Below are 23,654 nucleotides of genomic sequence, written 5' to 3' on the forward strand. Positions count from 1 at the left end.
CAACAGCCACAATCCCAGCACTGCACAAATCACACGTTCAGGACTAAATCACACGCACCCAAAACACATCACAGTAAAGATTTCCAAAAGCAACACACAGACAGAGGGATGAAACCCGTAGCACAATGAGCTCAAACTACCCCAAAGTAGTTGCATTTTTGTCCCGAATTTTGTGCTTTTTTTCTTAGAGCTATTACACTTTGAGACAGAACAGAACAAAATTACAAAAGCACTTACTAGTGTCATGATCCAGCACATTACAGTGCAGAGGGCAGGTACTCCACTCCGGTTCCTGACATCAGGAAGTCCCCTCAGTCAGAGAAATTCACAGGTCAAAGGTAAAGCCATAAAACTTTCCAGAATTTTCACCTTAAACTTCTCTCCATATCCACTTAGTTTAAAAATATTTCCTCCCTTCAAAGAATGAAGCAACAAAAAGCTCATAGAATAAGTCTTCACAGGATGTCTTTGCCATTTTTAATTCACAGTTATGTTTTATTAATCAATCTTCCTTTTTTTTAAAGTTATACTGCGTGGTATTTGAATCTGAAACCAGAATAACTATCCCCACACACACATCCATCTATCACAAAATTTAAAAAATAAATCAACAACAAATGCAGAGAGAAAATCTAATAATATTGGCACTAATATCTATAAAGACTCATATTTTGGCTCCTGGTATTTTTGTATCTCTGAGACAGTGCTATTCCAAGTCTTACAAGTCAGATTTTGCCTCCAACTAAGCATGGAGCAGCCAATTCCTCCTTTCCTTCGTCCTGCAACAAATCCACCAGCAGGAAGTTGATAAGAGTAGATCAGACCTGGAGAGGTAAAATTACAGGACACAGGGGAAAGGCTGCAGGACAGTCAGTTCTTGGGATTCTAGAAACAGAGGATTAGGGACACGAAGGTGCCAAACACAGCAACACTCCCAGCACCCTGCAAGCTGTTACTAGTGATGGGGGAGAAGTCTGGAGGCAAGGGCAGCCCCTAGAAGGGCTCTCACCAGCCAAAGCACAGGGTAATGCAGATATGGCTGCAAGGCCTCCTCCTCTTCCCCTGCCTGGAAGATTTGATTCCTTCATGTGTTCTTCCTCTATTTAGAGACTTGACACAAAATCCACCCACTTTCCTCTTCGCTCTCTGAAGGACCTCACACTGTCAGGCAGACATGCTCTGCTTTCTGCTCCATCGTACAGGAAAACTGAGGCCCATGTCTCCAGGACAGCAATGACAACTCTCAAAATACCTGGGGATTGATTCTTTTTTCTTTGGCTTTAGGTTAACAAAAAAGTATAATCTTGCTTTATAAAAGATTTTCCCCCATTTTCTTTTAGACCTGGTCCCTCTTAATTGGTTTTTGTGCTTCCTACTGTTCTTGACAAAAATCTCTGCAATAGAGGAATTTATAATTAAAAATGCAACATTCTCTGTGGAAATAACATTTGAAACACCAAACAATTATTTTTCGTCAGTGTAACTCACATCCACACAAGGTGCACTTACAATATTTTTTCAGATTTTTAAATTATTAGATGAAGAAATACATAATATTAACACTTCAGCGCATTAAACAAACATACCAGCTCCCTACAACAGAGACTTCTGCCTTTGGACTACATGATAACGCATCACCACAAATGAAAATGTAAAATTTAGTCAGGAAGGGAGAAGGACATTTCTCAGAGTGAAGGGTCACTAGCATGAGCAGTTCTGCTGCGAAGGGGGTGGGTTATCTGTGAGTCTCATGCTCCTTCCAGAAGTGCCCCTGGAATTGTCTGATTCTACACTCTCCGACATCTTTTCACAGATTATATCCACAAGACGCTCAAACACCTGCCTCACATTGATGTTTTCCTTGGCACTGGCTTCAAAATAGTCAAAACCTGTGGAAAAAGTGAGCAGAAAGTATCAATAGAGGCTTATGATGATGATGGTTTTTAAAATACCATTTTTTTTCAGAATGCACCTTAAGAAAACAAGACATTAGATAATTCTTAAGCTCTGTTGATTCCCACAATCTCGGAATAGTGAGCAGAAATTCTTCTAAAATTTATCAAGCATCAGTGAGATGCTATCTGATATTTATCAAAGGGATAAATGGATCCTTACTATCACCCTGGTAAGCACATCTGCAGATGATACAGATCTGAATAAACCCAGGATAAAGGAGTCGGATTCTCCCCTTTTCATTAGTGAAAGTCCCCTGGGCTGCAGCTGGTGACATGCCACCCCCAGCAAGGGGTAAGGAACCTTCCTAGGCTCCACACACCCCTGCCCAGGGCCAGGCTGGCTCTACCAACCCCTGCTGCAATCTGGCAAGAGCAGAGGCCAGAACGAGAAGGAAGATTGTGGTTTCATTCCTTCTGCTGACCAACCTCTGTGCTCAGGAGCTAAATGCTCCATGACTTGGGTCTTGTTTCTTCCCATTCTTTGTCTGTTTAGATGGAAAGCTCCTCAGGGTGATCAGTTCTTCCACAGCACAGAGCACTGCCCTGACAGGAGCACCACTGAACTACACCCAACTTTAATTCCAGTGTCCAGTCACTGGCTCTTCACTGCAGTGGTGAGCACGGATCAGATCCTCAAACACTGACCCTTTCTGATTAAAAAAACCAAACAAGCAAGGCTGGAGTTATGCCACGAAGGGGATGGCACAGACAGCTCTTCCTGCTGCTCCCTGCTGACACTCGAACCAGCCTCCCCCAGACAGCCCAAAGCCCGCCCCAGCAGCAGGAATGTGCTCAACTGTGAAGCATTTCCTTATCTTTCCAACTCCAGGGGCCTCAAGGGCCAACCAGTGCTTACAGTGGCTGTTGCTGCTGTTCTACCAGGTTATTAAATTGCCAGCAGCAAGAGCTGAGGCACCACGGAGAGTTTCTTCCGCAATAAGCTACATTCTGTTGTGCTGCATTTTGGGGATGTTCCACATTGCATCAATTTCCTTTGATTCTGCCACAAACAAAGGGAAAGATAATTTGTTTTAACTGATTAGTCTGCCACTGCTGGTAGGCTGAGCCACCTCGATGCGTGAGATAAGTAGGTATCCACCCCATTCAAACCCTTTTTAAAATTCAGGGGACAACCAGTGAAGTGATGGTGGAGCTGTTTGCCTCCTAATTAACAGGGATGGCTTTCCTGCACAGAGTGTTGTCTGCCTCTCTTGCTGTCGTGATGGTGAATAAAAATGTACATAAAAAGCACAGGAAATCAGAGAACTGCACTTAGATATTAGTCAGCCCAACACTGACATCTCTTTTGGTTCAGTTCACGCTCAGGCCAAGAGCAATTTCTTAATCTGATTAGGGAATTATTTCAATGATGGTAATGTCACTACACAAATTTAGATCAACATGCTGAAGGATAACCTTTATGTGAATCATTATGATGAACTGTAGCAGTTTAAGCAGCCAATAGCCAATTAAAGAGATTCCTCCCAGCTAACACACAAAATAATTTCAGATAATGCTGTACCCATTAACATAGTTGCTATAAGGAAAAACTGACTGATAAAATCAGATCTATTTTTCAGCCCTTTTAAAAAGTGTTTAGTATTTTGGGAGGCTATAGAAGAACAGGGCTGGGACAGCACTTCCCAAAGGATTGATTAGCTTTTGGGTTGCTCTGCACTGGGGTATGTTTGTCCAGGGTGAGCTGGACAGACACGAGGACAGGTCAGGGGCAGAACTGGGGATTCTTCAGCAAAACAGTTTCCTACTGATGGATTCAGTTGCTATGGTAACTCTGTGTGTGTGTATGTGTGTGGTTTGAAGTGTCCCATACATAAAGGATTCAGATTCTAGATGCCAAGTTTGTAATCCAACAAACAGACGAATTTTGGGGTGAGAAAAAAAACATTAGATGTCCAAATTGGAGTGGGAGTTCAAATAAAACTTTCTATTCGGTGTTATGTTGGTCTGGACAAATATTCAACTACTAACAGTGTAATTATTCCTGCAAAATATGTGGATACACTTGCATGCACAACCTTTTTGAGGGTCTGCAAGCCAGGAGCCAAGTTTATTCACATTAATATTTTCAAAAGCAAATTAAATTCAGATGGGTAAAAACGAGCTCATAACTGATTTTGTAAACTAACCATGTTTCTGTTTGATTTGCTAGTCCTACATGTAAAGATGTATTATTACAATAAAAATACTGATGAGTTTAGTTTGATATTTGCTCATTATTTGTTTATGATGGGAGTGCCTCAAGGCTCAAGTCACGAATGGGACCCCTTTGTGCTTGCCATATGTAGAATTTACACTTGAAATCTGTAAACCTGCAGGATTTTGCAGACATTCCTTTTTTTTTTTTTTTCACATGAAACATGAAAAAATAACCTGATTGCTCTTAACTCTTTGGAACAGTGACCATCTTTTTGTTTAAATTTAAATTAATTTTTTTAACAGGATTTACTCGCTACTTTGAATTCTTTAACAGAAGACAGCAGTATAGTTAAATCTTAACACAAAATATCATATATGCTATAACAGATACTGAAAAATGATAGATAAATACATGATAAACTAATATAAGCTTATTTTGCTGTTCATTCTGAAATTTTCATTGCAATCCCAATTTCCTCTCAATGGAACTGTTTTGCTTTTTCTATCCCACATCAACAACATAATGTCATTTCCTTACCTAGATAAAGAAGCCTAGTACATTTTTAAAATATGTTTTACTCAATTCTACAGTCCTCATGTATAAACTCCTTTTTTTTTTCATTGTTTAATTAAAAAAATAAATTCTTCGACAAAAATCAATGTTTGCATTGATTTGCAATGAGTACACGGGACTTGGAGACCTGGAGACAGAATTGTGTTTATGAAAACCTTTTCTCTTTTCATTCTGCTGAGCTAATAAAAACTTTTCTGTTCAGACAAACTTTATCTTCCTTCCATCCTCAGACATTACCTTTACAGATACAGCAACACTACAAGTATTCTATCAAGCACATCTTGGCCTACTGAGCATGAAGCAAGTAAAATATGGATCTGGAATATATTACACTTCTTAGTTGTGAGACCATTATTAATGTATTACTCCTGGGGGGACTTTTTATTGTACAAACTAAAAGGAACACAGTATAAGGTAGTAAAGGGAAAAAGAGGTAGAAAGAAAAGCTTTCCACGTACCGAGCTGATCCGCCAGGTGTTTCCCCTTCTCCACAGGAACAATCCTGTCATCCTCCATGTCACATTTGTTTCCAACCAGGATCACTTGTGCATTGTCCCAGGAGTAAGTCTTGATTTGTGTGGCCCTGCAGCAGTTCAGAAAAGATTGTCACATTCCATCAGCTGTGCCAAAATAATCATATATTAAATATAAGAACAAGTATCATTAATGACCTGGCTTACACATAAAGGAAGGATGCAGACTCTGCAGCTCACAGCACCATTCTGTTTTACTACTCCTTAATTTGGTGTGACAATAAAGTTTCTCATTAAGACTTTGCAAGTGTTAAAAGATCATGAGATCCAGATAAAAAGCTGAACTGAAGAATTTTTGAAGTCTAGGGACAAAAAAGCTTATTCTCCTTCAGCTGTCTTCTGTCAGAGGAATGGCAATCAATTATAGCTCTTCAGGATAATTGTCCCATAGAGAGAGCCATACAATAGATGCACACTTCACGCTGGATTTACAACTTCTAATAAAAGACAGAACAACAATAATTTAGAGCAGACAAAAAAAGATGCTCATTTGCTGCAGCACATTTGCTGTAGAGTTTTAGGAACACCATAAATACAGGTGGAAGGATCAAGTCATCTTTGCTTGAACAGGAAAAGTGGTTCATGGAGGCTGAAAATTGCATAGAAACATGGAAATAATTGCTAAAGAGAAACAGAAATGTACCAAATCAGGAAGATATGAGATCAAGGCAAGGCTCTGTGAGCTAATATTTGAACCCAGCAGGATGAAGTGATACCTAAGGCAGGGAACAGCAGATGCAATGACAGACAGCAAGTATGGGACCAACGCTAACTTCAGTGGCAGAGGGGACAGTGCATGGGAGCTTAGGGAGGAGCACTCAGGTGAGCTTAGAGACTCTAGTGGAGCTCACTGTGGATCCCAAGTTGGTCTCTTCATAGTTTTTCCACGATGAAACTGAAGATTTTCCTCCTGTTTAGCCTGAGGGCCAGTCCTCTCCCACCATCCTCGGGGAGGTGCCCCAGGGCCAGCAGCAGAACAGTATTAGCTTGGGGGTGTTCACTTTCATCCATTTTTTCAGACCAGCACAACCTATTTCACCTTCCCCAAGTCAGCTCTATCTTTTCTGACTCCCTCCTTCCCAAAGGTAATTAGGCTGCTCTGCCAGAAGCAATACACTCCTTCCCTCCTCCAGTCCCTAACTCACCTTCTACTCTTTGTCCCTATTAACCACCACTCCAAACTGGACACTGCACTTTCAGGCAACGCTGCCATTTCCTAGGAGAGCCAGGAGTCCCCTCAGATTTTTACTTCTGTTTAAGTTTACTTGAACTCCCTTAACAATAAAGCACTTGATTCCTTCTCCTTTGAATTAGCAGGAGCCTCCAGTTCTGATCTACTAATGACAATTTTTAATTAGTTTGAGTTGCTTACTTGCCTTTTCCATGGAAAGAAGCCAGTGGTGTTACTTCACAGATAACTATGGAAAATGGGGTCATTTCACTGTGCAACTTGCCTTGAAGAAGCAGCAGCCTGTTTGGATTGCACCAGAAAACATAAACCTAACCCAAGCCCACTGCACAAGCCCAGACCCTTAGCGCAACACCCAAAAACAAACAAAGTCTCCGTGCAATGAATTTTTTTCCTCTTCCTAGTGCCCTCCTGGAAAGGCACTCTCTCCAATCCCAATTTTGGCTCCTCCAGTTTCACCCTTTTGAGTGACTCCATGTAGACAAGCCCCATGGGAGCTAATAAGAGTCTGTGATGAGCTTATGTGGGATTCTAGGGTTTCTCAAAGCTCATCACAGAAGGGGGTGACTGCAGAAATGAGCCAAAAGCCCAGGAACGTGAAATCTCCCCAGTCTCCATAACCAACAGAGAGAAATAAAGTCTTCCCAGGTTCAATTTAAAACACCTATAAGCAGGCTCTTCTTCTGACTCCCAGTTCAACCTCTGGATTCATTTCAGCCCCTGGCATTGGATGGGGACACACTGCCAAATTTCAACTATTTAAACAGAATTACTTATCAGAAAGAAGCAACCTGCATGAAGGATCCCCCACAGAAACATATCCGTCTTGTTTTGTACAAGCTAGAGAAAAACCTCTTACAGAACACCAATATTTACTCTTATCAGGCATAAAGATCAACCAACCAAAAAAAGTTATGAAGAATATCTAAAGGAAACCCTGATGCCATTACAAAAAATTGGCAGCAAATTTCCAGAAACTTTTGGAAAGACAAATTACTAAATAACAAGGCTCATGCAATTGAGATGTTTCAACAACTATCAGGGTGAGCCCAATATACACACTGGGAGAAAGGTATTTCTGTGACAAAATAAAAATGCTGTGCCTTGTTTGTGCTGAATTCCCCATAAAACACATTTGCTGTGCTTCACATGTGAACTTAGAAGAAAAATAGTCTCAGGTTCACAGTTACAACAGGAGGTAGCAACAACCCAATTTAGAGATCAGCTTTAACGATAAATAACGCTGATGATTTGTGAACCCAGCTGTCACTTATATCTAAGTTAAATTTTACCAATTTTTATTTTCCTTCTATGAAATTGTCTAGATTGTCCAAAGCAGAGCTTGCATAATATTTTCTATTTACTTTACATTTTCAAATACTGAATATATATTGTAGTTCCAGTACAGTTTCAAACGAGGTATAAACCACTGATTTATCTACACACAAAACTATCAACCCAATGTCAAATAACAGCTATCAAAGGAGACTACTAAAAAAAAATTCTAGAAACTGAGCTGATAGCCAGGAAAGCTAATTTAACCCTTTCACTCACCCTACAGGAAATACATCTTATATTCAAACAAAATAATTACTTCTTTTCAAATATCAGGTAAACCCCATCTTTGCATTTGCCCATTTATACTTTTTCTTGTAAAATAATCTGACTGAACTCTTGCCACACTGTAGTAAGGAAAATCAGTCAGCCTTAATATTTTAAGGCTTCTCATACATGTTCTACTTTTTCCAGTGAACAGGAAAACAAGTCATGTTCCAGGTATTCCCAAATGCATTTAAATTGTGTATCTTTCTCAGCAGCTTTAAGAAAATCATAATTAATTGGGGTGATTGATGTGAGTGAAGGAAAGACTCTATTTCACATTCATATACTACCTGGAGAGTTTATTTAAATACTGATATACAGCCACAATCCTCCTCATTCAGGAGAAAGGGTGACTTCACTTGGTTTAGGAGAAGTATGAGTGGCACAAAGCAAACCAGGATCCTCTTTAGGACATCTACCCATAAGAAGGGTGAGGTAAAATGATCTCCCAAGGAAGAAATCATATGGCAGACTGGAAGAGATATTCCCATTTCCCTTGTGGGCAGGTGAGGCCCGATCAGGAGGCTGTTAAAACAGTCATGTACCAATGAACCAAAGACAAAGGCTCTGAGCTAAAGGAGCTCAAGGAGGAGATGTCTTAATTTTCCAGGAAGAATACAGTTCCTGACTGAAGACCAGATCGAGTGTAATCGAGTTTTTTAAGCATAACTATATCATGTAGCAGGGTGGGGGAAAAAACCCACCAAAAATCCTACCTATTTGCTATGCTAGAAAATGGCAGAGGCTGGTATAGCAGCACCAGCATCAGACAAAAGCTTTTGTTTCCATTTCTTGTGCCTTCGGAAGTTTAGAAAGCAATTTTGCAGGCTGGGAGAAAAACCATCTCTCAGCTGCATGGCCACTAGAGGACTCTGCTGGCCCAGCGTTGCTGGCTTTGCTACAGCCCTCATCTCCTCTCTAGTGGACCAGCTTCAGGAAGGAAAGAAATGTGTCGATTTTATCCTCCCCACAACAGAATTTGTGCTCAGAGTCTTAAAACTGGTTAGAAAGATTCCTGACACACAGAGTAAAAATACACTGATGGTTCACCTCTGTCCTTTGGCTGACAAGGTGCTCTTAGCAAAGATATTCCTGCAGCTCCCGTGGCACTGGAAGATATGAAGTCAAATTGACAAAACTGACCTTTCCCAGTTCTTACTCTTGCATCAGTGCCTGTGATGGAACAGACCTTAGACCACTTCCAATACAAAGCTTCAGGTTAAACTTCACCTGCACAAACTTCAAAATAGTAGCAGGTCAAAGACTGAGATTTGGGGTTTTTTTTGCTAAGTTAAAACTGATCAGTAAAACTTACTAGAGCAGAACCAACATTCAGACAGGTAGATGAGCTGTGTGGTCATATATATCTTGTTTCACCAGGGAACCAAGCTGAAAACATTCATAGTTTAGTGAAAGATAGCCCTAGCTCACATACCTGCACTCCTATGGAAAACATCCCCATGCACACACTTGCAGAAGAAGCTTAGTCTGAACTTGGTGGAGCATGTGCCACATAGAGGAAACTGGTTTTGGCAAAACCTTTGTGTTTGTGTTTCTAACAAGGAAAAAATTATTCCTCTATCACCAGTTGCTGCAGGACAGCTTAGGATGCTTCTGCAGTTCACCTTCTGCAGCCTGGTGTCATGGTACTGAGATGAGTTGAAAGTGGAGACTACATCTTTAGTCCTGACGATCACGACCAACTGCTTCAGTGGACAGCGAGAAAAAAACATGGGCAGCCCCAAGGAAAGGCAAATTATTATAAATAAACAAACCACATGGTTGCAGCTTTTGAGTTACAGCCCAGATTAGAGGGTACAGAATAAGTGTTCAACAGACAGCCAGGCTGAGCTGGATGCTCAGAGCCAGAGCCACAGCCAGTATGTCAAATTCTCCCAAGAGGTCACCCAGATCACTGCAGTTCCATCAGACTTGGGAGATCCCATTAACCACTGCACTGCTTTCTTTTGCACCCTGCCCACTTATCTGCAATACACAGCAACCAGGTTACAAGCAGAAATTACTGAGGGGACTCACAGGGCTACTACTTCTGAGGATAAACACAGCCTTTCCCCAAATCCCTGAGATTTGAAGTGAACAATCACTGTTAAACTGAATTGTTTTAGCAGCGTAGCCAGAAACCTCATAAGCCCAAATAATGCATTAAAGGATTAATTTCTTTATAACAAATTTAAACTTTTAAAAGCAACAAGTTCTATAGCATGCTACAATATTTGAATTATAACGCTTTTATTAAAGTGAAGCTGTAGAACTCTTTTGAAGGAAAGTTTATAACCCAAATTACTTATCCCAGAGTTTAGATGAAGAGGAAGGAACATGGTGATGCAAAGCATTATAGAGGGTGGGATGTCTCATGTTCTCAACAAACAATTGTGAGGAGAGAATTGAGCAAAACCCGAACAAACCCAATAAAACCAGTATTTCGTACCAGTCCTGCACTGCATTGAAGGAGTCTTCACTGGTGATATCATACATAAGCACAAAGCCCATGGCTCCTCGGTAGTAGGCAGTAGTGATGGTCCTGTATCTTTCTTGTCCAGCTGTGTCCTGGAACAAAAAGGAATATTTAGGCTTTAAGACTTCAGTTCTCAGAAGCAGGAATTGTAGTTAGGTCCTATATCTAAACTAAGGCAACCACTTTTTGTTATTATACATTTTAAAATTCTCATTTGCTCCCAACTGAAATGAACTCTACTTACATTTTAGCATTAATTAGGCTTTTGCATCAACCATGATTTGTTAAATGCATTTTGGCACATGTAGTGTTAAAAAAAATACCAAAGATGCCAACTCTTTAATTGCTCTTCTCTGCCTCTGCTTCAGTGCAATAATAAAACCTTACCAGAGTTCACTGAAAGCTGACACCTCAAAGCAGAGGCAAAAGAAAACGGTCCAGGACTGTATCAGGTAAAAGACATTTACGTGTTGCAATTCAGTGTCACGGTCAGGAAAAATGTCCTTGAGAGAGATGCTGGGGCTGACTCAGTTCTTACCTCAGGTTAGAGATAATGATTAAAGACCTGATGCAATGAACTTTACTATATAAAGTGAATTTAATGTGGAATATCCCAATCACAATGTCTGAGGTGCACATATTAATTTGAGAGTTACTAATCCTCTTTTGCTGGTTCAGCTTAATTCTCTTTACCTATAGAGCCCTGCAGAGTACCTCTACCTGTGTTTGTCATTTCTGTGTTCGTCATTTCTGTGTTCAGCCTGGCAGCACAAAGGTGAAACTCTGGCATATACAACAGAAGAATTCTGAAAGACTCATGACAGCTAGAAAACATGTCAACCACCATCTGCTGGATGCCAATAACATTTATTCTTCACATTTTGCCTGCTTTTAAACTGAGGGATATTTCTACTCCAAATCAGCAGTTCTGCAGTCAATCCATTCCCTCTGGAAAAAGAAGTCACAGGCTGAACATATCTCTCATCCAGGAGATATCTGTCAATTGAACAAAGACATTTCATCCATTTTTTGGCAAATGGCAGCTCTGTGAACAGCTGCAGGGAGGCAAAAGGCCTTGCCTTCAAAGCACATGCTCAGCATGAGGTATTGACTGCTAGGTACTGTGCTGGTTTAGCAGTTCTGAAATGAGCAGTCCTTTAGTCTCCCAAAACCCACACTGAAGAAAGCATTTGCTGCCACTGGTTTAAAATGTGATTAAAGTTCTCTTCTCTGGAGAAAAAGACCCTAAAGGACTTATTAACCATGTAACTAGTTGGAAGAGTAAAATAAATCCATGTAGAGCACTCTTGCAGGAGTACAGAGATCAGAGACAGCACATCACCACAACCCCAGGAGACAGTGGGTGGGAAACTACTCATCTTTAAAATCATCTTGCCCATTGTTCCCATACATGCAGCTTTGTTTTTGCTGCATGCGAGGCAGTGTTGGCCCTGCCAGAACACACACCAGTCAGTCTGGGATCACCTGCTGTTCTGCACCAGAATATCACAGAGCCTCTCTGTAGGAGGAGAGCGCTTGTAAATAAACTCCTGACAGCTTGCTTAAAAGGCTCTGCCTATTGCACTACTGTGAGAATATCCATAGCTGTAACACACTGTGCATTTCCCAGTGGAGAGACTATGCAGCATGTACCTTGCCATTTCTCCAATTCTCAGGAAAAAGAAGGGATTTTTTCCTTTAAACTTGTGCATTTATTTCAGGAGGGGTTAGTCCACTGGCTGATCATGATGAAGCATCATACACTGCCTGAGAAAGAGTTTTCCTGTTCCCTCCTGACAAGAGGTAGCAGAACGAGGTGGACTACACCTTGCAGCCTGAGCGACCTTTTCCTCTCCTGCCAGTGATAAATCCACCACTCTTGTAGTCCCTGACAGCACATCCTGACTTGGCTGCTGAACAGCTAAACCAGCCGTGACAACTAGATCCTACCTATACTTCTTCAAGCAGGAAGGTCTCAGCAGCAATAGTATTGTTCTTTTATTCAGAGAGACATAATAGTTGCTTTATTTTAGCCTGATTTCATAAAGACATGAAGCTTATTAAATCATCAGTGTCCACACGTGCACTTTTGATCAAATTTAACCGAGGGGAAATGCTTTCAGATGTTCCTTACACATGTCACAAAAAATAGCTGGTAAGGTGAAGAGAGATCTTAAGCACACCTTAGCTGGGAAGAAAGCTTAAGTGCAATGATCTTTTTCCAATACCAGCAGGAGAAAGGCTCTCTTTGTGCCTCGTTAGGAGAAAGCCCTAAATCAATATTAGTAACTTCACAGATTCTGTAATCAACAAAACCAAACAAATCCATAGGAAGTCTGGCTCCTTCACTTCTCGTGCCCACTGCATTGTTGTTTTACACCTGCATTCCCAAGTTCTTCTCTCTCCCATATCTCACCTAGTATTTTCTCCTCTGTGTTTAACTAGTGCTCTTTTTGGCTTAGGGTATGAGGCTGTGACTGGGCAGTAAGCGACTGCAAGACACATTGTCTGGCTACATGTGGAACAATTCGGAAAGAAATTAAATTTGACAATGGCTCAGAGCAAGGACTTAGGTCTGGGGACATATGTCCAGGCTGTCCTGGGAAGCAGCCCCAAGGGATGCTGAGGGTGATTTCCAAAACCTGTCCTGATACCATCTCAGTGCCTCAGCTCAGTGAGGAATTGGACTCATCTGAGATAAAGGCAAATTATTGCCTGAAAGCTCTGGAATTTAGCAAATCTGGTTTGTTGATTGCAGTATTCTGCCTGTGACCCCCCTGTGTGAGGGGCAGAGCCCCAGTTTATACATCAGTGAGAGATGGGGCTGCAGAAGGTATAGAACCCCAAAGGGCTACATGCATTTACATGGTCATAACCTGTCCTCTGCTGGATAGTGCACTTAACTCATTAGAAAGCTAATTTGCATATTCATACACTTAGGTGCCTGCCTTCTCAGCTTATCAAAGGGAGTGTGTTGTGAGGGAAAGGCATCCTGTGTTTCATGGTATGTAAAGTTTATTGATAACCTTGCCCTGGTAGCCATGTGGCAGAATGCAGAGATGTGATTCATCTCCACGTGAGTCACTGATGCCTTCCTCGCTCTGTTTGACTGTACAGGTACAGAGCATGTCATCTCCCCTTACAGGCTTGTAGTTGCATTTCTCCAAATGCATTTGAATTATTGTTATATCACCCTGAAATTACTTTTTTCCTCAGGTTACATTAGCTTTAGACAGCGATAAATTGGCTTAATTTTCTCGACTCACACAATGAGCAACCCCCTCACAGATGCCTTGACTGAAATAAAATAAACTGCAAAATCTGAACTCACTTTCTTCAGCATTTACAATAATTGTCCTTACCTCAGTTTAAACCACCACAAACCTTAGCTAATTAGGCATTTCAGGTTTTCCCATTCAAATTGTTTATCCAATGAAGGAGAAAATAACTGACAGAGATTGCTCCCCTCCTCCCCCCGGCCAAGTTGTTTGTAAGATTTCCAGGTAGACCACAAACTCATCAGAAGACAAGTAGATGAGGCACAGGCAGGGATCAGCAGAGAGGTGATGTAGCACTAATTAAGAGTCTAGCCAAATGCCTGGGAAGAAGAGCCTGAGCCTTCAGCATCCAGAAGCCTGCTAGGCTGTCCCTGATGAGGAATCAGAGAGCTTGGCTGTAACCAAGCCCAGAAGTGTCTCTGTGAGGTATATTTACACCAGTATGCTAACAGCTCTGTTCTTCTGTAGCTATTGTGTGTGCCTGTCTTTGATGCAAACAATTAAAAACACCCACAAGACCATTAGCTGGGAGCTCGAAACAAAAATTTGAAGGTTTTGCATTAATGAGCAATCAAAATTCAGTGTTTATTCAGAGGAGAGAAAGACCTAAATGTATTAGCATTGTGTGCAGATGCCCTCCAGTCACGAGATCCATCACATAAACATTTACAATAGAAGCACAACCAGCTTTTCTTAAATTTACTTGGCTGTCTCAGCAGAAACTGCAAGGTACTTACACAGAAAACATATCTGAGTTTTTAAATTATGACAGATGCCCTTTGCTGCAGGTCTGAAAAATCAGAATCCATGATTCTGAACCATCCTTCTTCTAGTGAAGATTTCCAGCTACAAGTTCTTTGTTCCAAATAAAATGTCACTGAAACATCTAATCTGTACTGAATTTAATCCCCTTAGCACCATGACTTTTCTAGCAGTGTGACAAACAGCCTCTAAAGAAATAAACCTTTCCAATTTTTTAAAGGATTATGGTTTGATTTTCATGGGGTTTGGTTTTTTTTTAGAGAGGAATAATACTCAAGAGTAAGAGTTGCTTACAGTCCAGCTAGTTGGCAACATTTACAAGATGCACGTACTTAGCACCATCACTTAGGCTGCTCAGAGTCAGAACAGAGGCCACATCCACCCCAGTAACCAGCACCCAGCACAATCTGGGGCTTCATCAGTTGTGAAGGAGCTTCTTCTTCCCTGCTGTTCAGCGTCACATTGCAACACCTATGCTATAGGGTTTTGGACCATTTTTACCTGGTTTGGAGTTTGGTCAGCCTTAGAGACAGGATAATCCACTTCCCAGCCCCGCAGTTATAGAGGCAACAAGTTGTCAGACATCGAAGTGTCAGGGAACATCTGACTCCCTGCAAACACAGCTCGGTTCTCAGCAAGGCTGGCCACCTCAGCTACTGTTCTCTACCTGACAGATAACCCAAAAAAGCAAGAAATAGAGGCACATCCTGAAGGCAGAGGGCTGTTTTCCCTCTGTCTGGGGCTCAGTAACACCCGAGCCCTTTACACCCAAGACCTGCTCACTTTCCCTTCTGCACAGACGAGGAAACATCTGTACTCCCGTGGCGCTGTGCTGGTGTCTCTGCTGTGAACAGTGAGGGTGGCACTGTGCCATCAATAACTCCGTTCCACCCCACTCTGTTCCCATCTCTCCAACTGTTCATGCAGCCCTTTCCACTGCTGCCTTCTTCTGCCTTCCTCACTGGACTGAACTGGCTGCTCAAAGCAGCCTTTCCTTACCTTTCAGAACGGTTGCAATGTGAAATGTTAAAATTCTCACGACCTCCAGGTGGCTGGTATGTCCCATCCCACTACTCTCCTGTCAGGAGATGCATTTCAGACATCTGGGACTGAGCCTTCCTTAGCTGGATGTTTCCCCAGTGCTGAGCACAGAAGGGATCTATTCTGCCATCGAAGTTCCCGGATGTTACATTCCCACATACACATTTCCTTTGAAAAAGTAGATTTTTGGGTGGAAGCCACCAAGAATCAGATAAACAAAAGTCACCTTGAGAAAGAGGAAGGGGAAAAAAACAACCCACCCACCAGGTACCACAAGGGAGAGTCACCTTGGACAGACTAGGATGTGTCATTAATAAGAGAATGTTAACATGGAGCTTAGTGTTCCTGCTGGCAGCTAGAAATAGGAACAAACAGGCAAGCAAGATGAGTCACTGGTTAAGACATGGAAAAGATGTGATGTCATGAAAAACCTGTGAAGTTTCAATTGCTGCCAGGAGCAAAATAACACCTGGTTCCTTCAGAACACAGCCCTAATTAAAATGCTCCAGTTCAACAGATCACATTAAGCATGTGGGGTTTTTTTCTCTCGTTATTGAGTTCTCCCATTGCCCAAGAGTCACTGGAACCTTCTCAGACATATTTAGCTACCTTGAGAGCCAGTTTCATTTAAGCAATATACAGAAAAGCATTTCTGACGTGAAAACCCCCGTCTTTTTTGATAAAAGGCTCTATGCTTGCAAAGTGCTTTTCAAACATTCCCACATTATGGCTATTTTCACTTCTACTCTTTAAAAGCTGTAAAAACCAGTAGCCTTGGATAACTTCAGTACTACCAGTTGCAGAAACTTCACTTTTCCTATCCTATTTTACTTACCCTGTACAGAAGGTTCTACCTCCCTCTTTTCTCTAACATTCCCACACTAACTGCTCCGACCAGAGAGAGAGAAATTTTTTGAAAAGAGACTTTTAATACATGCAGAGTCTACAAGAGCTCACCAGCATCTGGTCAGTCATCAGAGGCCTTGGTCACGCCCAATACACACACTTTTGAAGTTGTTCCCTGTAACTCAGTGGCTAAGTGTCCCTTCAGGTGAGGCACCGCACTTCCCTTTCAAAGTACTTCTGTAAATGAAGCTGATGGACGAGGAGGAAAGGTTAATCCACCATTAAAACATTTCTGGTGGTAGGGGAGCACCAGCTCTTTTAACTTTTCTCAGCAACTCCACACCATGTAAAACAAAAAGTGAATCACTGAAAACGCAACAGGCTGCATTTGCTCAGCAGAATGCAATTCCCACACTGGAATCGGGCCAAGGTACTGTGATTGACACTACTGCTCACGACCTGCTAAGATGTTAAAAATATTATTTCCATTTTCCCAGGTGCCTTGAGATTGTAGGGAAGATTAGCAGCAGTTGCCCTTCCTGATCTGTCAGAGAGTAAGGAGGACTGGAATAGGGCTGCTTGCTTATAAACATTATCTGCTCTTCTCATCTTTTTGTAGGTTGAGGTTTTCTGTTAGAGTATTTAATAGCCAATGCCTGCAAAGCTGAAATCACATTAAGAGCTACACAAAAAGATTAAATACATCGTGCATATTTCTTAAATTCTAAGTCGTGAAAGGTATTATTTTTCATTACTTGGAATTAATATGAGGTCAGTCTTATATTTTTGATTCTTCCTGATCTAGTTACCTTGATAGAAAAATAAAGAAACGGCAGTAATAAAAATATGTAGCATCCACACCACATACCTACCTCAACTTCCATTTGTTTAGCTGCAAATAAACAGTGAACAAAGTTCAAGAGGTATATGATGCATTTGAAAGCCCATGCACTGTGGGCAAAAGTGATAAAACCATCAATGACGTTTTAAAAAAACCCAAATCATTTAAGAAAATGTTAAGAGGCTGAGATCCTAGAATAAGAAGCTTTCTGGGCACTGAATGCATTATTATCATAGAATATATTGCTGCTTTGGCTAGATCTTTTCAGTTGTCCCACGTATATCCTTCAATTCTGTTAATCAGGACTGTAAGAACAGCTGTACAACACACAGATGTCTGAGCAATGTTAGTCACTATAAGCATTATTAATTAGCTGCTGTTGAGAAGCAGATAAATTAATCACAGCCAGAGCACTTCAGAAGCAGCACCAGGCTCCTGTGAATGCACCACCGTGGACATCCTAAATGGTCCTGCAGGGCAGTGGATTGACGTGCTTCAGTGCAGCTCCCACCGCGTGGGTCGCAGCAGCACTCTGCAGGAAGGGAAATCTCAATACATTATGAATCAGCTGCCAAAAGAACAAGCGCACAATCTGCGAGGAGGAAGTTAAGTGATCTGCGGTACAAATCTGTCTGAATTCGGTAGTCTGGTTCTTTGATCTGGAAAGGAACAAGGGCAGGTGAAGGGAATCAGCATCGCGGTGCTCCCGGCCTCCCTCCCCCTCCAAGGCACGCAGGCAAAGCGGAGCAAATCCCTGCTCTGAGAGCAGCCGAACCAGACTCAGACAGACTTCCCGGAGCCTGTTTCTGGGTGATCAAATGTCATGGTAACCGGCGAGAGAGCCAGGCAGCGAGAGGGGCTGTTCGCGGAGCCAGCTCTGCTCAAGGATGGGCATCGCGGCGGCTCCCGGCGGTGGCACCCAGTGATGGTACCCGGTGATGGTACCCGGTGATGGTACCCCGACCGCCCCCCGGCTCTGGGCAAGACCTTCACTTAAACTCATTTACAAAGCAAATACTTCGGTGCTTAAGAAAATCAATGACTTCGTTCCTGGAAGAACTGTTGGAAATCCTGATTGTAAAAAAAACTTGGTGCTCTGCTAGGAACATCCCTCCTAGGGCTGGTTCTTATCAAGGCAAGATTTCAGATTATTTAGAAGCGGATTAGGGCTAAATCCAAGCCTCATACTTCACAAAAACCCCCTAGAGATATTATGTCAAGAGGGTCAATTCTAAGACAAAGTGCTCAGAAATTCTGGGAAGCTGTTTATGATATCTTTGAGATTAAAATACCAAATTGAATTACAACCATGAGGTAAGAAAATGTACTTTAAATTGAAGGGCAGCAGCTAGACAAAAATAAAATAACCAAGCTTAATTTATATTGAGAACAACATGCCAATAAAAGTAAAATATAATATTCTTTTAAGGTCTTTAAAATCCTAATGTGTAATCTTACAAGATTTGGTGGAAGTGAAGAGCTGACCAGGCAATTTTCAATTTACTACCTCCCAAATAAGGAAAAAAACCCACTGCTGAATTCAGGTGAGCATTAAACAAAAATATAAAGACATTGAAGGTTCTAGAAGTCAAGAAGGTAGAATGAAAGCTAAAAGACAACAAAACCCAAGAACAATTTGAACCTTGTAAATCAGAAGGTAAATAAAAAGGGAAAGAAAAAAGTACTCACTGCAGTGGAGTTTGAAATACATTTTCTAAATGCTGGAATTTGCAATAACAGATTCCTCTATCTCATATGTTTTTATTTGACAGAAATGTGAATATACTTTGAAAAACAATTTAATAAATAGATCTGAAACGCTGGTGACATGAAGGGGGGTTTGTTTAAATTCACAAAAAACATTTTAAAAAAATCAAATGGAATTTGAAACTCTCCAAATAAACCCACATTTCTGCTGAGAATATAAAGGAAGACTTTCAGCTAAAGAACAGCTATTTTGGAGGAGTCCTAAGCATCTTAAAATACAGGCTTTGTCATCCACAAGAGCACCCGCATGATGATGATCAGTAATAGCACAAGAAAAAGAAAATAATCTTCTACCATTTCTCGTAGTGTTTTCTATTATAACCACACAGACCAGATGTTAAACTCGAAATTTCATTGAGCAGCAGCTGCAGAGGGCTCCTGAGGCAGCTCAGAAAGCGGTTCTGGGGTGCCCTCGGGGCTGACATGGTTACAGCAGATGCCTTTCAAGGTGTGAGGTCCTTTTCCACACTGTTTTAAGTTCACCCACCTCTGTGGTGATGTCTCCTCCTTTCCATTTGGATAGAGAATCACAAGCAAATGCTCCTTGACATGTGTGAGAGTTTTGCTGTTTGGTATCTTTACTGTTTTATTTTCACTAATCACTTCATTACCACAACACCTCCCTGCTCTGTCTAGGCCACCAACTGCCTCTGGCCAGAGGACATATCCAGAGCCTGAGTGGCTCAAATCTTTCTGATAAAAAGCACATCTTCATATCTACCTTTTTTAGAAAGACAGAAGAAAATCACAGCAGATTTTCCAGCTGAAGAAAATGTGTTGCTGGCATCCTAAAAAAGCAAGTATGCTGCTGCACACCTCCAGGGTCACCTGTCCTCTGCCATTCACCACCCAGTGGGACTTTGGTCAGGCTCCCAAGCACAGCCTACTGCTTGTACTTACTAGGACCGCTCAGCTCAGCCCAGATTTGGGGAGATGCCACTTGGTGATTGAACTTTGATATATAAAATAAGTCCTGAACTGTAAGGTCCTACTTGCATCCAATGACCTCAGTGAAGAATTCAGCATAGGCAGAGGTCCTGACTCCTCTCAAATCAGACTAAATTTTCAGATAAGAGGAAAAGAAGACACAGAATTTTTCCACATAATCTGTTTCTCGAAACACAGACCTCAGCCCAAGGAAAGAAGGTTCTAAAAAGAGCTGTTAATGACAACTCCAAACTGTCTTATTTAAAGCTAATAAAAATCCTGTGTGCAACAGGAACAGCATGAGATCATATTTGTACAGAACACTAAATGTGTGTGATGCTGTACAGATCAACAAAAATATGGGTGGCACCAGTCTTCATTATATTCTAGCAATTTTATATTAATATAGCTTCATAAAGTAGGGAAACTGCACAGCATCACCCAAAGCAAGCAAAGGTCTATAAACAAATCTGTAATTGAAGCAATCACAGTATCAGGCACAATCCAAGCACAGGTTCATGCATTATGCTGCTTCCCAAATCACTCAGGCCCTCTGCCAACAGAAAATTGACAACAGGCTCTCTGGACCACCGGCTCAGTTCAGCAAAGGGCAATTCCACACTCCATTACCGTCATATTTCTACAAACACTTCCCAGCTTAGCAGTGAATTTGTCCTGTTACATTGGGAAAACCACATGCTGAAATATTTATCAAATGAAAGCAGCTTCCTTAGCAAGAACAAACCTCTGGGCAGACTGAGCTCCCCTGCTTTCACACGTATCTATGTGATTTGTCTGCAGAAGGTGTAACAAGTTGATGTTTTGAGGAATACAAGTTATTTACTGTGACAGAGATAAAAAGAAGGCTCTTAGGACTTTTTTCTTGGTCCCAGCCCAGTACAAATCACATCTCTTGACTGAAAGGGTGGAAAAACAAACTTTGGAGCAAAGCACAAGGCATAAGTGAGTGGAATTAGATCTACCAATGAGCTAAAGACGTTTTCACAAAAGAGGGCATGACTTCAGCAACAGCATAACTGCTTCAAAACACTGTGAAACTACAATTAAATGAATTGTGCTTTCTGCCTATTGCTATTTTGCCTTACTCCAACATCAAAGAATTATAATTCAACCTAATTTTGGAAGCTGTAGAGCAGCAGGGGAAGCTTTGGTGTTGGCTGTCTGCAGCTTACCTTAATGCTTTATCCCAAGATCCAGGCAGCGAGTGACAGTATCTGCAGACCAGAATGATTTCTGGTCTTGCAGGGAACAGTTCCTGTTTCACTGCTATACTCATACCACAAAAACCATTCTCAGAAGAACAGAGTCCAGAGAACAAAATGTATCCCCATTTAAAGCATTAATAAAATTAATACAAAGAACTGAAGGAAAAAAACCCTTCTCTCTTCACAAGGCACCCAGATCTACTTTCTCCATCCAGTACACCAAAGGGAAGTAACTTCCCTTTACCAAAGGTTTCCTTTTTTATCTTCTGAGCCAGTTGAAAAATTATGAAAGCCACAATTATATCCAAATCTGTTTATATGTGTTCTTTTGCTAGTTCTTCATGTGGAGCCTATCCCTGTCATACCAGGACAAACTGAAAGCTCCCATAAATCTTGGACAACCTTAGCCAGGCCCTCTTGGCAGGCCATGTGGTAACATCAGAGCTCATCTCCTGCCAACTCCTGCAGCTGAGAGAAGGGAATCCTAAGATCTAATCCTCAACAAGGAGGTTTTGCCACAGTTAAACAGTGCTTTGTGCCAGCCTTCCTTATGCTTAGCGACTAAAGATTTCCGAGTTCCAATTATCCTGATAAAGTGGGGCATAAATAAATATGCCGCAAAATTTCATCCATGGTATGTACTCTTCCTGGAGTCAAACAGTCAGACAATAAGTATTAGATGATATAAAGAATAAACACTGTTCTAATCTCAAAGTGTCCTACCACATCACTAATGGTATCAAATCAAATCAGCCCTGCATTCATTAGGAATCAACAGACAGCAAATGTTATATAAAAACTCTCAGATAAGAACAGGCAACATTCTGGTACATGTTTACTTCCTTTTAATTAGTGAACAGACTAGCTGCAGTCTAGCTCTTGAAATGAGATGTAAACATAAATGACCTCCACATATGCCCCATCTTTCAAACCAGTTTATTGACAGGAGCTGCAGGAACCACCTCTCACCCACACTTGCTTCAGTGATACATCCAATTGTCTGCTCTTCAGAACTGGAAAAGGCTTTTTTGTGTGAAAAGAAGAAAAACAACAGGCATTAAAGGTGCATCTGGCAAACAAAGAGGTTCATCTCTGTGCCCATGAAAGGAAACGGGAGGGATGATACTAGAAATAGACCTCATGGTGAGGTGAGACACCTCCCTAAAAAGGGACAAGCTGAAATAAACCAAAAGACCAACAGAAAAAGATGATGGGAGGGTTGGCTTATCATAAACCATTGGAAAGGCAAGATGACAGGTTAAATACAATGATCATCCCAGGATGTTACAAGGCTTGTTTCAGAAAAGGCAGAACAAGGAGCTTCTTTGGGCAGGGTCAGGTCTCTTCAGCTCTGACAGAGGTCAGCAGGACTAGGTCTTCAGGAAGTCTCTCCTTCAAGCTTGGATGCTTGCAATTCCCACAGAACATTAGAAACTATAGATGATAAAGTGATATTATCCTTGTCATACTCAATAAGACCAAAGAACTCTTGTTGATCTCACTGGGTCTAGGACTTATGCCCACTTCACAAATTAAATTTTAAATAGAGAAGGAAAACTCTTCAGTCAGTTATTTTATTTGGTAATAATAGACTTCTGCTGGTGGGTTGGGGTTCTTTTTGTCGCTGGGGTTTTTGTTTGGTTGATTTTTACATCTCTGTGTAGAGTTTCTTCTGTCATTGCCAGGGCTTTGGCCAAATTCAGCACTCACAGAGTTGTGAAGAAACCTGGTAAAACTTAACACATGCGAAGTAAAAGATTCATTTAGTTCATGCTCTGTTTGCATCCAAGAGACTCAGGTCAGGATTTGATGCCTTGTGACATATGCTTCTAACATGCAGCTTCATCCTCCTCTTGAAGCTTTTCCATTTTGTGACCATAATCTGAATGTTTGACAAGTTCATAGCATGGTAATGCAGATTTTAGTGCACAGGATGCTCTAAGAACTATAACCACACTCTGGACAGGCAGAGTTGTCACCACCTCTACATCCATGTGGTTACTGAAAAGCCATTTCTCAGACATCATTCTCAGATTGCAGGAGCAATGGATGGAAATACAACTAATGAAATTATCTAATGAAAACAGAAACTCAATCACAGGCTGCACATCGTCTCAGACTGGGCTTAGGTCAGAATTCTCAGGTGTTAACAGGATTGTTAAAACACAGAAAATGAACAAGTGAAGGAAAAAATTAACTAGGTACAGTTGAAATGCTTGTAATTAGCATCTTTGTTTTACTGAAGGGATGCAGTATATAGCATCAGAGAGTTTTCAAACACACCGTTATAACAAAAGGGAAAAGAAGAAACTCAGAAAGAATGTGCTATATTAACTTGATAGTGCCAAGGTAAACAGTTTTACAGTCTTGTAAGAGAGATTAAGATCACAATTTACCAGGGTACCATTGTTCCTTCCAGCTTCATGTTTTCAACACAAAATTAAATACTTTAAAGGCAATGTAGAGCTGTACTTTCACCA

The 23,654-nt window shown here is 41.3% G+C and overlaps 1 protein-coding gene across 3 annotated transcripts in view; it reads right to left on the minus strand.

Annotated features, from left to right (window-relative positions):
• Positions 1-951: 951 nt before the first annotated feature.
• The window catches only part of RAB3B (RAB3B, member RAS oncogene family), a 51,821-nt gene continuing 29,118 nt past the window's right edge, over positions 952-23,654 (minus strand). For all 3 annotated transcript variants that reach the window (XM_032695985.1, XM_032695984.1, XM_032695986.1), the window contains 3 exons: positions 10,460-10,578; positions 5,145-5,269; positions 952-1,889 (listed from right to left, as the gene is read on the minus strand). In XM_032695985.1, coding sequence (XP_032551876.1) covers positions 1,702-1,889; positions 5,145-5,269; positions 10,460-10,578 — 432 coding nt within the window. In that variant the 3' untranslated portion in view covers positions 952-1,701. The remainder of the gene's footprint in view (positions 1,890-5,144; positions 5,270-10,459; positions 10,579-23,654) is intronic.

Source organism: Chiroxiphia lanceolata, chromosome 9, assembly GCF_009829145.1.
Source record: "Chiroxiphia lanceolata isolate bChiLan1 chromosome 9, bChiLan1.pri, whole genome shotgun sequence".
Classification (NCBI taxonomy): domain Eukaryota; kingdom Metazoa; phylum Chordata; class Aves; order Passeriformes; family Pipridae; genus Chiroxiphia; species Chiroxiphia lanceolata.